The sequence below is a fragment of the Anopheles arabiensis genome, chromosome 2, assembly GCF_016920715.1.
Source record: "Anopheles arabiensis isolate DONGOLA chromosome 2, AaraD3, whole genome shotgun sequence".
NCBI lineage: Eukaryota > Metazoa > Arthropoda > Insecta > Diptera > Culicidae > Anopheles > Anopheles arabiensis.
The window spans coordinates 34421863-34440020 of record NC_053517.1 but is presented as its reverse complement, the minus strand read 5'-3'; the positions used below and the strand labels follow the sequence as shown (position 1 = coordinate 34440020).

Here is an 18158-nt window from a genome sequence, read left to right as displayed (position 1 = left end):
TCGTGGGTATCGCTTTAACATCGCTAGACACAGCAACAAGACACAGGAGCGATCTTAATGCAAAACGCGATCTACACCGTGCGTCTGCGTTGTGTACGTGCTCGATGCTGCTTTTCGTTCGTGGTCATTGTGACGGATTACAGAACAGCCAGCGTGCAATGGGGGGAAGCGATTTTTGCTGCTTTTTTCACTCTCTGCATACTGTTTTGTTTTAGCTCGCTCATCTCATGCATTCGGAAGTGACGAACCAAATTCATGGCCATGCACGGTTGAACGTTCAATTATGAAACATCTTCGATTTTTGCTCTACCCATGTGAGTGCGGTAAAATCGATGGATTCCGCTGTGGAGTAGGACCTTGCCACACAGCGGGGCAAACAGATTCATCCGGTGGTGGTCTACGAGCACAAGAACCCTGGTGTCTGCATGTCCCTGGAAGGCTGAAAGTCTGATGGCACGTACCATCGATTCAGGTTCGTCGCTTGTGTCCGTGAATCTTTCGATAACCCGTAAAGTGTTTGATCGCGCGTTGCATTGAGAATGAATTCATGTAAAGCTATCGAAGGTTGTTTGTGTGATCAGGATTGTTTGATTGTTAAGATAAATAGTTAGACACTAAAGAAAGATACATTGATGCAATAAAACGGAGTCTGTTATTAGTGCATGAAAATGGAGTTATTAAAAAAAACATTACGATGAATAAATTCATTAATTTTCTCGTTAGTTGGGACAACATAATAAGCAAACAACAATCACATTGTTACGGCATCTGAGCCCTTTGGTGTGAGAGTAGTAATCATTGCAAGGTTTAATTAACCCAAAAAAGATTGTAACTCGAGGTCCAACGATAATATCATGTTAGATTCTGTTGTTACACATGTGGCATACTAAATCGAACTTTCGAAACCCTTCCAACACAGTGTCGTAACAACCAAAATCATTCAATTGACCGTTGTATGAGGTAATCAGATGTGAAACTGATTACCTTTACAAAGAGATTAACTGTTACCAATTAGCAGACATATTAAACCAGACTTCGATATGCTTTTCAACTCCATTTCTGAAGCGCTCACAAAATGCATCGGATATCACCCAGTGACCCGGTAGCATTCGTATTGTGTACACTTGGGAGCTACTGACCCACTCATTGCTTTAGCTCACGTTCTGCACTGCAACGCCCTAATGAAGATCGCACACGCGACCCTACCAACGAAATAAGCCTCCTACGTTGAGCCCCAATTTTACACCCTTCCCATTGCCGGCACCTTGCAAAAGACACCACCATTCGTGCGCGGAATTGGCAAACACGATCACCAACTGAGCACAGCGTTTTGCACGCGGAAGGTGAGAAACGACGATCGTCAATACTTTCCCACGTGCAACGAAACAATCACCCGTAGAAAATACACCCCTAGCACACCGGGAAAGAGAAAAGAGCAAAAAAAAAACATGGGAGAAAATGTGTTTTCGTCCATCTTTGCGACACGCCGCGAAATTGGTAGCTAATGAAATGGACGTGGGAGCTTAGGCAAACACGAAGCAGACGACACCAACGGGTGGGAGGTGTGAAACGAGGTGCCAAAAAATCGGAATCGGTCATCAAACGACGAATGTGTCGGCAAACACGCGTTTGTTGTAGGGTAAATAAATGCCGTTGCGGTTTGCTTTCTTTCTGTTTGTCCAGTTGGAGTTGTCTGTCGGGGGTTGTGTGTGGCACGCGATGAGCTTGTAGTTGGCACACCAGCACAACACACAACCTTTGCGATGGTAAATCTCCTGCTGATTGATTGGTGTGCCATTAAGACGTTTCTGTTTGTAAGCCGTTTCTCCCGCCACGGCAATGGTTAAAGCTCGTCTTGTCTTTACACAAAATTTGTCTGCTAACGATCAATTGCTGCAGAATTGGATTTTTGTTTTGTTTTACCGTTTAATAGAAATTTCAAATTTGCTCGATGACAGTTGTCGATCATTGCCCGCTACACTAAGGTCGCTAAGGTACGAATTGGCCGTTACGGAAATGAGTTGATTTGCTACAACAACAAAAAAAAACCTATCTCATTTCAGCTGCAGGGTAAGGAAATGAACCTCTGGGAAGGTATAAGAGCGTACTAACCCAGTGACCTCGATCCAGTTCGGGGTAGTTTTGATTGATTTTTGCTTTGGGGAAAAGTTTGGGCTGAAAAGTTGCGCTGGTGTTTAGCCAGCTGACATGTCAAATGACGATCATTTTGCTGTTGAATATCCAGCCGTTATGGTTGACTTACGTGGAAGCGTCTTAGTATCTCTATGGCAGCTGTATGCGAAGGTCCATGTTTTGCTTACCTGTAGAAAAGAGCGAAAAAAAAGGCAATAGATGGTTAGAAAGTGGTAAAATGGTGAAATTAAGCGGAAACGGTGTTTTAAGCCCTGAAGGTAAAGGCGATTAGTATTTTTTAAAAAACCTGCCTGCCATCAACAAATGATTACCAAAAAATAGCTGTGTGCGATGAGAAACGGGAAGCAAAAGTACATTCATTGCATCCGAGTCCGAGTCGGACGGTTGGGCTTAGAGGTTGATGTTTTCACTCCATTATTTACCGTGGTGATGATGATGGTGCCTCAACACCACGGTGTCATCTGCTTGAGTGTCGCTTCAGGGTGGATAGGCGATGGTCAAAATGTTGCGATTTTAATTAAAGCTTCCTCTACTCCTCTATCTCTCTCTCCCATCCGCTTCTTAGTAAGTCTAGTGAGCGCTAGAGTGCTCACCTTCAGGTGTCGGGTGTCATCTGCCATGGAAATTACCTTGGATTTCCGTGGCGTTTCGAGAGCACCCAGGTTTCGCTGGCTTGATTGATGCGACAAGCCGTAAGTGCACATTTGCCGCCTCACACAACGAATGGAACCGAAAGCGGTGCAAGAATTGACACGAAGTGTTGTGGTTGTGTGTGTTTTACACACCCAAAACCCCCGCGAGATGGAAGGCAACAGGGGATCTCTCTAAATTACTCAATCAAAACAACAGGAAGCAGCGTGTCGTCGAATTTCTCCCGCTTCTAATTTGTGTTCACCCCGAAACCTGAGCGGCATGTTTGAGAATGGTAAGAAAGTAAGATGCTCCAGAGCAGTCTGTGAGGTTAGTGGCGCCTGCAAGTCTAGTGTGGTTTTTTGGTTTTCGCCAACCCGAAATTAGAAGAGACAATCGGAAGAAGAAAACACGCCGCAAGAGATTGCTTCAAGAGGAGCCGTTTTGTTTCAGGCCATAAATCGTGCCACCATTAAGGGTGACATTCGGGACAATTTCTAGAGGCGTTTAAATGTGGGTCCCACTTCCTGTTGTACACACCAGATACAGCCGAACCGATAAAGGTGGCAGGAAACCTTGGAACAAATCAACGCCAACGCCGGATGACTTTAGAATGGCTTGTTGCAGGGTGCAAACTCGTGTGCAGGTTTTCTAACCATACTTACGAGCACTCCAAAGTTTCAGCTCGAGAGAGTTTCGTGTGGGTAGTGGGATAGAAAAGCCCTCGGGGGACTGTTGCGGGTAATTGACGTGGGCAGTGCTAGAATCCTGCGATAAACGTCTCAATTTGTTTGTTGTCCACGGTACACGGCGCGCAACGGTTTCCGTTAATTAGAGACCGCTGATGCACTTGCACAGGGGATGCTAGCTGATGATTGGTACCGTTCGCGGGACGTTGTGCTGGGGTTTTGGATTATCGCCCATGATTTATGACGTCCGGGATTCAATTTTAATGCCAGCCGATGGGAGGACGATTTGAAATTGTCAAACCACTTGGTGGCAGTGGTTTGCCCTGGGATCGGCCACTCCTCGTCGGTGTGGTAGGTACGAAACCTGCCAACAAGTAAACACACTAACAAACAACCCGTTTTGAACAACGGGCTGCCCAACGAGCGAGAAATGAAGGCGTTAGCGTCTATCGGGCGTCTAGAATTGGCTGTATTGTGCACTAGCGCTCTCTTCAAGAGCTGCAAATGCCAACGCGATACAGAACAACGGGGGTTTACACAAACAAGTGGGATCTCGTTTCGTCAGCATAACGCTGTCTCGGACTCAGATCTTGGACCTGCCCCTTCGCACTTTGCATACAATGTGCGGTGTGGAAAGTGGTTTCTTCATCAGAGCAGCCCATCACTGCTGCGGGTCTTAAAGGGCGTGTAGCTCTAGTGAACGAAAACGATGCGTCGAAGTCAGCTTCCTGCTCGTTCCAAGTGAATTCCCGCGCGTAATAGGCGCGTGCGCGCATAGAACAACAGAATTACAGGCCTGAACACTTAGCGGCGATGCGTTGTGGGCCTAAGACTTCGGCTTCAGAGACCCATTCAGACAAACTGTAGGGAGCAGGTTTTCGGCAGGCAGATAGGAATGCATCGATCGCTATCTTTGTAATTGAATTACGCAAGGTTGTTTGCTGCGCGTGCCGTAACCTGTTCCCGAACTCTTGGATGACCTGGTGAGAGGTCAGATCACAACATGGTAAAGTGGTGGTGAAAATTCAAACTTCTGATAGAAATGATTCTCCTTCAGCCCATTCAGACGGAAAACCAATTTTTCAAAACAACGCTGCGCTCGTTATCGCAGCATGGCGCGCGGCGTATGCTCTCGCTCTCTTCACAGTTATCGTGCACATCGCCTCATTATCATCGCCGTCGACCTCTCGCCGTGGTGGTACACATGAATCGTGTGCATTTTACGTTCGGTTGGCGGTACACGCACCCAGCACTTCATCCAGAGCGCCTCCCGGGTGAGTCTCAGTATCGGAACAGTTGGTGGTGGGGATATGTGGGATTATTACAAATAATGATCTTTATCCACACAGCACAAATGAATTAGGTCAGCGATAACCTTTTTTTCTACAGCGCGTGCAAGTTGAAGATGGCAAGAAGCGAACCTCTCCCGGCTGCTGGGGATGAATGCGTTCATAAACGCACGTAAATAACTCCGGCGCAAGTGCCCCTGTTTTTCCTCCCGGCCCATAATCTGGGTACGAAATTAGTTTGAGCGATCTATTTTGGTTCTTTTTTTATTGTTGTTGCTTCTGACCCTCTACTCCACTCTTTATTGTTCACGCAAAAATTCGTTGCCGGGTTGCACAGGTGGAGGATGGATTGAATGGGGCTGGTTGGGCTTACCGTTCCATTTTTCCTACCTGAACCCGGCGTGTGGCACGGCGGTGCGTTCCTGTGCTATGTTAGTGGGTGCATATTTGGGGGGTGCCCTACTCATTATTCTTTGCACCTAACGCAGGCACACTTCTTTCGACCGCGGTGAAAGCGGAAGGTTTAACGCGACCAAAGCATCGAGTGAGGCTTGGTAAATGTAATTAAGCTTACGTTTAACCTGTAGCTCGTGGCTTCTTTTGAACTTTGGGAAGTGTAACAGAAGCAATTTAATCGCCTTGAAAAGTAATACACACGAATGGGAACGATTATATGGAAGTGTGTATATGAAGCAAAACGCAAATAATTAATTTTTCCCAAGCTCAGCTTGTAGAGCGATTTTTTCGCAAGTACAAATCAATCTTCTTTAGTGTAAACGAAGCAAAATGTGTCACCAGCTTGGGTACTTTGGATTTCTTGCTGCTTCCACTAATCCACCAAAAATTGCCACAGACGCAGTTTACGTGTGTTGCTAAGCTTCAGGGTCGTACGCATTCCGCAAGCAGCACCTTCCGCCGACGAATTGAAACATAACTCTTTACAGCAAAAAAAAAAAGACGGCCTGAAAAGCGAATGCAATCAATTCGCTATCGTCGATACCGCCAAATCGGCGACTTCTTTCCCGAACTAGTGGAGCCAGCATATGCGCTTAGCTACCGCGTGGAAAGCTGCACAGTGTTGCACATAAACGCCACACGCGTAAGCTCCCACTCTAGTTGGGGTGCTATTTTTTTTGGCGTTGCGTATATATCCCACCCCTACCTGTGCCACTACACTCGTGCACATTAGCTGATGCACGTTTCGGTGCGAGTGTGCGAGGTGAACGACTCCAACGGCTGAAACGAATGTCACATTCCGTTTGCCAATACCGGCCTAAGGTTTCGCCTACTTCGCAAAGCCTTTCGGTGACCTCCAGAGGACCCGAAGACCGGATTGTCGTGGGATTCGAAACGGAGGCACCTAAAACGGGGCAACAAAAGGTATGGGCAGTTTTCAATCGGGCTTTGGATGAAGTGATTTAATAATTTCCATTCTAGAATGCTTGCGCGAGAGGCAACCGAAAAGGAAATAGTTGAGAAGGAAAAAAAGAAAAGCAAAAACTATGACTCGTTGTTGTTTTCCTCCTATCTGCTTCTGGTGGGAAGCTTCTGGTGGTTTAAAAAATTAATAAATTTACAAAGCATTGGAAATTAATGAAATTCAGGCTTTGGCCGTTCCCAGCGAAGTGAACGTGATGCGTTCACGCAAGTGAACGTTGGTGAAGCGTTGCTAGCGCTAGTGGAGGGTTTAAGTTTATTAAATTAATTATAATGTCCGAACCGATCAGCTTACGCTGGACGGGTTTAATTTCGATGAATTGGCCCCTCTCGGTACCATTTGATGTAGCATTTTGGGAGCAATTTTGTACACTACAATGCATCGCATATAGTTCTCTAATTGCTTTAATTGTGATCTTCGAATCGCAACGCAGGTGCATTGGGTTCTAAATATGCGAACAAACATCACCCAAGTACTTATTTGTACATAATTTTTACGATTCTACAAATATTCAGCGCAATGATCGCAACCCTGCTCGAGAGGATGCGTCATTTCCGAACGTTCCGATCGCAAGTACTGGCTCTAATTGTAGGATATGCAATTTCCAACCAGCAATTGAACGGCAACTTCCTCCGAAAGGAAATTCTCAAGGAAGTTTCACCCGTGCGTCCCCCCAGCATCCTCATGATCGTTGGCCGTACGAGCGCTTTGCTGCTTGCCCGTCGGACAATGGTGTTTCATCTGCGCACCCTAATTGCGATGGCCAATTTCGCCACGAGTGACCGCTGTCCTTCGGCACTCAAAAGCAACAACCCCCTAGCGGGGGACACGTCGTGATGCAAGAGGTTAGAGGTGGAAAGAGTATGAATAGGGGGAGGTCACACTGTTGTAGGTTCAGCTGGAGCTGGAGAGCCAAAAGTGAGTTGACCGTTCAAGAAACGAGCCGACAAACCGATAGCGATGGCAAACATTTGCAGCCCAGCGAAACAAGCTCATCCGGTGCTAAATGCTTCTAATTGATCGGTTATTGGTTGTGCGGTCTGTTTTCTTCTTGTTGGAAATTGCTCTCTACGGTCGTGTTGTGTCGTGGGATGGTTGGTAATGATGCTTGTTTGAGTTTTCATTACAAGGTGATACACAAGCAACTAATTGCGATGGGGCGCATTTTGCTAGCTGTTGAGAACAGAATCCAATAGTTACAATAAATATTCTGAAAGGGCTAATTTGTGACATTGGGTCACAGGGTTGTATAGAAATTGGCAAAGGTAAAGAGAATTCTTTAATTCTTGTTTCATTTTTGTAGGGCTCTAATGTAAGATTATGGTCTTTCCATAACTTCTCGCTTATAAATATGTCCAACAAAACGGTAAAATCGTATGCTATTTCAAGTTAAGAAATAGCAAGATGTCGGTAAAACCTTTTCAACATCATTTCATCGCTCGATCAGCCTTCATGCTTGTGAAATTAACTGATAGGAGAAAGCTAGCTTACAGCATCTACTTTTGAAACCGTCTCTCATTTGTATTGCCAATTTTGTTTTCAGACAAGCTTTGAGTTTAGAGGAAAAATGTTGGCCAAATATTTCAACTCTGCGTATTATAGCTGAAAGATAGTATAAAAGACTCATTAATTTGCTGGCAATTTAAAGAAAAATAATATTAAAATATTACTAAGTTGTTTTTTCTCATGAGCACAATAACATAAACTGTCGTTTTTTTTTCCTATGTTATACATATCATCATCTTAATCTTCAACATTTCATCAGTGCAAAAAAAAAAAAACATTCCTCCATATACATGCTCGATTTTGCCGCGCTACACAAATGCAATCAGCATCTTCCACATCCAATTAAATCATCAATCCGCTACATCACTCAAGCTATCGAAATCGCCTTTAACCGCTTACAGCCAGCCGGTCGAAGCTAAGCGACCTTCTGATCATGTTTTCGCGCATGATCACGAAAAAAGCCTCTCCCTACTCCTTCACGCATTGAACCGGTAATGGATTTTGGCATGCCGTTGTTTCGCGCCGTGTTGCACCTGCCGTTGCCAACAAACGAACCAACGTGGGCCCAAGGGAAATCAATGGCCGCGAAACAGCTCAAGAACATTGCAACATTTACTACCAGAAGAAAGTGCCGGTGGTTGGTTTTCTGTAACACATGTTTCACTTTTCCTTAAAGTTGGATGGTACCAGTAATGTTCTGGTGTTAATGGTGATTTTGTTTCCTGCTCTTCCATTTCCCACTTCGGTACATCGAATTCAGTTCGCGATCGTGCGATGGAAGCAAATGAAATAGGAAGCACTGTTTTCGGTGACGCATTAGGAAGTAATGGAAGAAGGCAAGAGTTGCACTATTTTTTTGTGTCTATGTGTTTGTGGCGGTTGGATTTGCTACCGTCGATCGTCCACATTCGTACGGTGACTATCGAAGCACGAAATTCCGGGCCGAGTGGCAATCGAGTTTGCTCATCGAGTATCGGAAGCATCGACTATGACAGCGCTCCCCAGCAGGTACATACCACACAGCACTGCCGGTTGTTCCGATAACAATTTGCTGCCATGTGCGCATATACAGTACAGTCCACCAGGGGTTCACAGGGGAAGGGGGAAAAGAAGAAAGGAACGGATCGAAACTTGACCAAGTTCCTTGTTTGCTTTTAATTATGGCAAAAATACACACCGGAATAACGATTGAATTTTGGAATCTCTTTGTTTTGTATGCTTTCAGATCATTATGAGCGCTCCAAATGTGTCACATTGGCAATATCTTTCATCAAGCTGTGGCAGGTGAGTTTTTTTTTCGAGCTTAATTAGCTGGCCGTCCGTCCTTCCGCCAATACTGTGTCACGGTAGCAAATTAGTGACGCCTTCAATGTTAGCGTGAAATAAATATTCATTCATCCGATGCGGCAGGTGCATACACTCTGCTGCACGGTGGTGACCTACATTTAGGAAACAAACCAAAAAATCAGTATTTGAAGCCATTGCAATAGATGGTACCAGGAAGCACAACAAAACAAGAGAGCAACCCAAAACCGTTCACAAAGCAGCAGCCAAAAATAAGTGTTTCTTTACCGTTTTTATGACGAACAAAACCAAATGCTCTACCGTTTGCTCATTACCATGCACATTCTCTTGTTACAGCGAGGGAAGTGAGCATCGCTTACAAGATGCTTCCGATCAAATGTTTGCTCCAACGCAGATAGAGTTTTCTAAAACATGTTTATCAGCCTTACGGGCGGGAGTTTTCTTCACCCAGATGAAGAGCACTGGAGGACGCGTACAAGCGTACCGCCACGGAAGAGATGCTTAAAGTCTGCTGAAACGGTGTAACCCTATTTTGGGATCTCGCCAACGGGAACTTGGACACTTGAAAGTACTTCACGCTTAGTGGCCAAATATATATGAGTCCATTAGCGCACGCTTAAGGAAAAAAAAGACAAAGCTTTTCAAGTTAAAGGCGGGCTGAAACAAAAATAAAAAAGTTGGCAAATTCAATCTGGCCAAGATAGGTCAGGGAGACAGCAAAAACTAGTTAAAGAATACACTTGAAAGTACTTCACGCTTAGTGGCCAAATATATATGAGTCCATTAGCGCACGCTTAAGGAAAAAAAAGACAAAGCTTTTCAAAGGTGGACTGAAGCAAATAAAAGTTGGCAAATTCAATCTGGCCAAGATAGGTCAGGGAGACAGCAAAAACTAGTTAAAGAATACACTTCGGCTGGGTGAGAAAAACGGGAAACCAAGCTCTGAGTAGCAAGTTTCGAAACTTTTTGGGGGGTTCGCGTTGATAAAACAAATAATCAACGAAAATTACTAACGGTTTGGGGCGTTAATTCAACGGTGGTGGGGTTTCTCGCTTGCGCTCACGCCCGGCACAATCTCACCCATTTCGACATCATCGAGATCGTTTGCTTTGCAGATAATAGCCCCCAGCAAGCTCCGTTACAAGCGTTACACGGGGAAAACAGAAGCATGGAACGGGCGAAAATGTGAAACAAAACAGAAATGTATGCTCGAAAAGGAAAACAAGTGTTGCCTTTTGGAGTATGATCACCGTGACTATCAAAAAAGAATACCCGGATCGTATCATTCTGTGCAGCACAGGCGGCCAATACAATTGGTATTGATCGCAATAAATTACCCTGCTTGTTATGGTTTGCAACCAGCACCGGAATCTTTGATAGTAAACTCGTTTCAATTCTTCTCGTTTTTCTTATCCGGTGCGTGAGTGTATGACAGTACGGCAGCTTGGGCAGCTGGCACCAAGCACCGGGCAAGGAGCTTTTTTTGTACTCTTTATCTAGTAGCTGCGAACCAAGCAGCACCAAACTGTAGCAAGCAGCCCAGCAGCGGTATATCCCTGGAGGCGCTTGCAGGAAAACACATCAACAAATGTACCGCCAGAAAAGTAGCGGCAAAAGTAACGCAATACGCGATCGCTACCACCGGAGCAGACAGACAGACGGACGAGAAACGCCACATCGTGGGCTTTTTTTTTTGTTTGCCTCATTCGCGATCCTCATGACAGGTGTTTCGTGGCTGGGGTGTAACAAAACCACCATTCTAGCGGGAGTGTGCGCGCTCGTGCGCCTTATTTCGTCAACGGTTGCTTTCCATCCGCCAGGCAAAGCAACGCGAAACCCGCTTGGGTTGGGTTCGGTTGGCATTTCCCCGTGATTGCCCCGACCACCCCGTGGCAAGAATTCAACGCCAATCCGCAGATCAGTTGACGTTGCCTCGGTGTTGCGTATTCTCCGCGCCTCTGCTCCCGTTGTCGTTGCGAGCGCAAGCCACGCGTTCGGTTACTTCGGCATCCAGGATTTGTGACGACTCGCTGACGCGGGCTGCTTACGATTCGCTGTACCAAGCCCCACGGTGCACGTGGTGGAAGATTTCCATATAAAATTAAATTCTTTTTTGCTGTTCGTTTCGTCGGCACCAGAACATGGTACTCGTGGGTTTCGATCCCCGTTTTGGGAAGGGATCGAGATGCACGGTCGCGGACAGATTGCGGTGAACTTTTCAATGCAATCGAACGTAAACGGGCACCACCTTTTTGCACGAATACCAACCACCTTCTACGCCTGGTGGTGGTGGTGGAGTGCATGCTGGAGATTGTAATCTCGGAAATTGCTCTTTATTTTTTGTGCTATTGCTACAGTTGAACAAGTGTTTTGGAAGGGAGCGTTTGCGAGCGAATCGAAGCTGCTTCGCGCCAGCAACAAGGGAATGAAAATTTGTTCAACGTAATGTCGCTCACGAAAAGATTTTTGACGAGGAGTTTTTATGTTCGTTGGCTAGTTCTCGAATGCAGCTGTGGGAAAAGGTCAACAGTGATGCTTATCGATCAGGATGGGATTGATTGTTCGCGTATATCAACAGGTATAGATTTGTTTCCGTGGTTGTTTTCATTTTCCGTGATTGGTCGATGATTTCGATTTGGATTAATCGGATTTATTTAGAAAGAGGCAAAAAAGGCAAATATTATTGCGTCAATTGTTTGGTGTCATTCTTTAGTTGTGGCATATATGTGACTGGTTGATATAAGACCTTTTAACTGTTTCACAATAATTTATCAATTTTCCAATAAGCATATGGCAATAAGCATAATCAATATGGAATATACATCGAAAATATAATTATTAATTTTAGAATGGGATTTATGAGAACATCTCCTATGCTTCCAGATTCGTTTTATTGCACTATGTATTATCGATTCTGAGGCGGTCCCGTGGTACAGTCGTGAAATCGAACGACTGAATAACATGCCCGTCACTGGTTCAAGCCTAGAATGGACCCGTCCCCCCGTAGCAAGGAAGGGACCGATTGCGTGTGGCAATGAATTAAGTCTCAAAAGCCTGTATAGGCCGGATATGTCCGCGTTATATATACGCTTAATAACCTACGAAGTTAAGCTATCTTACACTATATGAAGATGCTTTTCCAATCCAACCCGTGTTCTACCTACCGTATTAATTTTCTCCATTATAATGTTGAAGTTGTTTTTGCTGCACATGACGAATCTGTTTATCGTTGAACTTAGATCAGCCGATGTATGTATGTTGCAGCGCACCGTCTTACTGCCGTAGAAGGGTGACGAATTTCTATTTCCCAAAACATGCACTGTTTGCTAGTCACCGAAAAACCACCAAAACCGCTGCTACTACTGTTACACTTTTTTTTGTGTGTGTGCTTAAGATTACGATTTTACTGCGCAACTAAACTATGTTTCAACTTCACTCAATCGAAACACTTACTACCGCGCACACTCACTGGTTCACTTACGCTCCTACACAAGATGGGCGGAAAAATGAGCTTGAGAAATCAGGAAACCGAAGAAAGCATCTAACAATTAAACACCGCAGCTTTTTCCCGAAAGGCAACGCGTGTAATGGCACGATCAAGCCATACTGCTTTGATATGGACAAAACATTTCGAAAAAAAAAACAATACCGAACCACAAGACGGAAAGGAGAGTACAAAAAAACAACCCAAAATGATCGTTGACATAATCACACGGCACAGCTTCCGGTTGGGAATTGGCAAAGCATTACTTAAAAATCGGAACAAAAAGTGTACCATACAGCACCGCGCCTTTTATCAAGGCCTGGGTGGCTTTTGTTTCCATCCATTGTGCACCCGTTTTACTTCCCAAAACTCATAACGACATCAACAGTTACATGAAAACGGCTTGCAGCTTGGAAGCTGTACCGCTGGCGTCGGTTTCGTGTGCAGCTTTGGTTTTGAAGGGCGCACGCACCAGCCACCAAAGCACCCGTGGTGGACTGGGTGTGGACAGAAAACTTGCCCAAAAACTCAAAGCTATCGAGCTTCTTGTCTCGCATCCATTACTTAACAGTTTTCCTTCCACCTCATCGGGGTAAGGGTTTGATGCTTTGACAGTTGCCAGATGATGACGATCAAAACGACGTCTATTGATTATCGATAACAGCACAACAACAGCCCGTGTCGGGCAAAACAATAGCGACAGGCAATCTCTCTCCCGCAATGTCTTGTGCAGAGCAGGCCGTAACTGGTGCGACGCTCCTTAATTTAGATTGTGTGTCCGCGTGTTTTATTGAGATTCGGAGCCTGCTAACGCCCTTTTGCATGAGGGTCCCCAAACCTGCCCGAGTCTCACTCGGAGCGTGAAACAACATACGCACCAGCTAGCAAGACGACGCAACACCACACTAGCTTACAAGAAAAAGAAGAAAAAAAAAAAACCATCGCCATCCGTCCACCCGGTTCGATATTCCGGTTTTTCGGAGGTCCCTCATTTGCGGGAGCGCGCGACTCTGGTGCGCCTGAAGGGAGGATTAGCTCCGGTTTTGGACTTTTACTTTCGTTCCGATCCGGTGTAATACGATTTATATGTAGATGTAAGCTCATGCGTTTTTTTTTCACGTCGTCTTCTTTTTATATTTTTGATCACATACACACACACGCGCACTCTCACACATAAACACAGCTTAGCGCCAACGTTAAATCAGCTGCTAGACGACGTCCCACCATGTATGTTGTACTCCGTGCCCCGTGGGTTGAACTTTCTTTCGACTGAAGTGGTCTCAAATTTCATCAAAACACTTGTCTTCGACGAAGGATCAAATGGAATGCACGTATCACTCGCACTCCCCTCGCACACGTACCCCGTGACACTTTTGGATGCTGACCGGAGCTGGAAGGTTACCGTGTCCCGATCGATCGATTGCATGGGAAACGGATTTGCAAATTGATGCAAATCTCGCGCCCACCCCATGATGGTTGTTACCGTAGCGTATCCGGAATCACTGCTCTCCTGTGACCGGTTTTGGAAATGGTCTTTCGACACTGGGACCAGCTGATGATAACATAGCGCGTGTTTAGAAACGTGTTGTGTAAGCTCACCATTAGCAATTTTTAGTACGTTACCACGATGCTCTGAACTTTACATTCACATTATAACAACAATTTGAACTCAATCACACCACAGAATATTCTAGTGCACTCCTTCCATAATACCGAAAGTGAATGCACTTTACCGGTGCATCGTGTGGAGTACGTCTTTTTCACACGACTGCACGATTCGCTTCTCTGTACGATAAATTCACTGCTGAACGCGGTATTCTGTTAAATGTGTACTGTTTGCGAACGAAAACAAAACAACCGAAACCGCGAGCAGGGTTGCGCTTCTGCGATGCGAACCGCGCAACGGAAAACAACCGAATGTTGCGCACGGAGCGTGTTGCCTGTGCACTAGGTTCGAGGCGTAGAGGTTCGCGCGAAACCGCTCACACCGATTGGTGCTCTGAGGGTGGTGCAAAGCGCCACCGCGGTGTATACAGGTGAACGAGCGCTCGTGGCTCTGCGGAGAGACTGCGGTACACGATCAACACACCACGGCAGCACTCACTCTCGCGGTTGCTGGTGATGCCGAATAGAAGTGATCTCGCACGTGGAACTCACGCAGTATCTGCAGCTAAAGTGCAATTTACACGTCGTTTGGAGGGAATTGGAGATTTGATTATCTTTATCATTATTAACGTGGAAAAGTACTCAAAAAAGTTGTAATAAAAGTAAAAACTGTCTAATAAAAGAAAAAAATCACACAAATTGTACAAAAATTAAACACAAATGTGTATAAATGTAGACAAGTATGAAAGAAAATAGCAACATAAATATGCAAAGTTGCAAAAAGCAAACAATTTAAGAAACAAAAAGGTATAATAAAAGCGAAAGCAACAATTCAAAACGTTAGTCAATATGTAACAATCTGGATGAATAATTGGACAAGGAATTTAGTATTGTATCCAAAAACTCTAAAAGTTAAATAAACAAATCTTCACTTTGCTTGTGAAATAAAAACAAAAAGGGATGTTTTTGTTTTCAGGTCTTTTGGTCACCACATGTGCACATTCTTTTAATAAAAAAAGATAACATATCTGTCAAATATCTTCGAGTTTATGTGGTAAGTGCATTTAATTGCATGCTTTGCTTGTATCATCAACAGCTTGGATCACAATTGATTGCAACCGGCATAAAATTTGTTTTGCTTTTTTTTCGTTTATTTCGTTCGCTTGATCTTGTTAATGCACGCAGTCCCAAACCTCAGTGACCGTGAGAAGCGCAATCCCATGATCGACTTTGAAGTTAACCTCGCGACACAGACGATAGAGTTTTGGTGTTCAAAATGAAAAAAAAAAAAACTCCGATACCGTTTCCCATCAACTTCTCAAGTGCTTGTACGGACCCAGCAGCGGAGTTAAATGGAAAGTCTTTTACACAACACATCTTACAGCGACCCAAAGCAGGAATGATTGGTAGGAAATGTAGCAGAGTGAAGCAGGGGCCGGCGGTGAAGTGAAAGACGACCGATAAGGATCGCTCGAGGAAGAAGGTAGCAAATGCGGCATCTGGTAAAATCTGGTGACACACTCGTTAACGCCTGTACTTGCTGAGTGTTATGCGTGCAGTGCGACGTCCGCTTCGGCAAGGGTAAAGTGTACGCCGATCGTGTCACGATCACGACAATGCATCAAGCAGAGCTGCAGATTGCATCAACGCGCCATCAACGCGGGCGAGAAAGAAATATTAATTGCTTCTTCGGGTAAGGCAAGGGCGCGTTACAGCAAATGGATAATTAATTTCCCCAGCAAAGAAGGCATGACATTGTAGTTTAGTGGATTGGTGAAAAAATGGGCTTATAAAAGAATTTCACTACTCATGTTAATCCGATTGTCAAAAAAAAAAATGCAAACAATCAGAAAATAGATAAATATCATCTATCAGATAAGTGACCCAACACAACAATGCATCGTTTACACGAGCAAACAAACAATACATTCATAGCACTAACACAAAATTGAGTTATTTCCATCGATGTCCGCGATATCAAATTGATGCCATGACCAAGATACACACACTGTAGGGTGAATTTATCATCGTTAAAATCATCCCGCTCTTTTGTCACCTTTACAGCACAACAAACATTCATCACCGAACAAGGCGACAGTTTGACGATCGAGCAAACTAATGGAGCATTTCATGATGGTCTACTTTTTGAAGAAAAGGAAATCAACGAAAAATGTGAAATCGTCATGTACTATTAAATGGGACTATGAAAAAAAAAAAGAAATTATTAGAAGGAAATGAAAAATCAAACCTTTGAATAAACCATCCTAAGGGACTGTATGTTACAATGCATTGACACCATCGACGTTAGAAACAGTGACTGTAGTTATAATCGGTCTTATTTGTTCCAAAGACTTCAACAAGTAACAGAAAACAAACATATTATTTTAAATTTAGCTTTTATCCGAACGGAAAACCACCATTTTATCACAATTTCGTAACAAACGCTAGAAGTATTGTTGTAGCCTTATTAGACAAATTGATTGGACATTTTTAGCATGCTACAAATATGCTACAGGAAATTCGAAACAAAAAAACCTATAAAATGCACTCAAATCGTGTACCGGTAAAGTGTCACGAAAACTCATCAAATCGAATGAAAACATGGTTACGATTTTACGATTTTATAGCTTTCTTTCGATAGTGAACATCAACTAGCCAAAAGATCTCATCAGTGGTCGATCGTTTACGTTTGCGCTTCTCCTTCGGAATGTAGTTAGCACGAACAAATATCACCCAGCGTGCCCAGCTTTATGTGCAGCGAAACATTCTCCACCACAGAATACAGCCAAATGGCCGGGGCAAATGGTCACGAACAAAATGCACCATGATTTTTATGTCTGCTGTGTTTGTTTTATTGCATTTTCTTCCTGTCGTCACTTAAATGCTGGCTAGCAGCAGTAGCAGCAGCAGTAGCTCTAGCCCCATTGCTTGGGATTGTCTTGTGAATTTGGGAAAGAAAGGCAACCAGCAGGCCGGCCAGCGAGCGCTCATTGCAGAAAAATAATCACCTGCACACTGTTACGATGCAGCACTGAGACAAATCTCCCGGTTTGGGATTGCACCTTAAATGTCTGGCATCCCGTCTAGTGCAGCAGAAGAAACTCCCGCAGCTACTCATCGCCGTCCGGGGAAGGACGCAACCCCACAAGCCACAAAAGCAACCGTGACGAAACGTCAGGTCTGGTTGAATTTCTTTTATTTTGGTTTTGGTATGGGAATGTCTGGCTATGTGTGTGTGTGTTTTGTTGGTTTCTGGACAGCTCCCGGCCTGGACACTTGAGAAAACTTTCTCCCCGAGCGGGTGGTGTATTTTTGTCGCTGTTTGTTTCCCTTTTGTTTTTGTTTTTTGCTCGCTTTGCTGTCCCTTCGCACAAGTGCATCGATGACGGGAGCGCAGTTAGTGTCTCTGTGTGAGAACAGTGTGGCACAAAAAAAGGTATAATTGTTGGAAAATATTCTATCGAATGGCAGCTCCATTTAGTGATTTCCTGATGATCAAACGTTAATTTTGTACGCAATAAAAATGTGGGATCAAAATTGGCTTTTGACGCACTAGAACATCATGTTCATCATTGTCGTGAATTATTGTACAATCATTAGTTTTAAAATCATCTGCATTTAATATCATAGCGTTAGTTTGATCATGAGTTATCAATGTAACACATCAAATCAAAATGCAAAATTCAATTATTGCATTTCAAAATGACCAACTGTCCTCTTGTCAAGCAGTGTTGGAATGCAGTCACTTGCCAAATCGAACGAAAGTTGAAATCATTTCTGCGTTCCAGGCTACGACCTCTCTCTCTCCTCCACCTCCTCCTTCTTTTTGCTCCTACCTCTCCTAGCAGTGCTCCTTCAGCACGTTTCGCTCACACGCCAAAGAGAAAAGGACACCTCCAGCGCTGCACGGGATATAAATCCTTCGCCCTGTCGCTTAATTTCTACAGATCACGACATCGGATGTCGACCCGCGCATGGGTCAGTTCTGTGCCGGTGCTTGTTTATTTTCACCAGTTTCCCATCCCGACGTCGGGCTGCGTCATCGTCGCACTTTGCGC

At 44.5% G+C, this 18158-nt stretch overlaps 2 protein-coding genes across 6 annotated transcripts in view; one reads left to right on the top strand and one right to left on the bottom strand.

The window, feature by feature from the left end:
- The window catches only part of LOC120896085 (disheveled-associated activator of morphogenesis 1), a 57786-nt gene extending 43326 nt beyond the window's left edge, over positions 1 to 14460 (bottom strand). Inside the window, exons 1-2 of one of the 5 annotated variants that reach the window (XM_040299923.1) lie at positions 14095 to 14460; positions 12176 to 12496 (exon numbers count right to left, since the gene is read on the bottom strand). In XM_040299923.1, coding sequence (XP_040155857.1) covers positions 12176 to 12223 — 48 coding nt within the window. In that variant the 5' untranslated portion in view covers positions 12224 to 12496; positions 14095 to 14460. Of the gene's footprint in view, positions 1 to 12175; positions 12497 to 13978 lie in introns of all 5 variants that reach the window. The other 4 variants (XM_040299919.1, XM_040299918.1, XM_040299921.1 and 1 more) reach the window with 4 other exon arrangements.
- The window catches only part of LOC120896086, a 71045-nt gene continuing 61814 nt past the window's right edge, over positions 8928 to 18158 (top strand). The window contains exon 1 of the mRNA XM_040299925.1: positions 8928 to 8990. Coding sequence (XP_040155859.1) covers positions 8938 to 8990 — 53 coding nt within the window. The 5' untranslated portion in view covers positions 8928 to 8937. The remainder of the gene's footprint in view (positions 8991 to 18158) is intronic.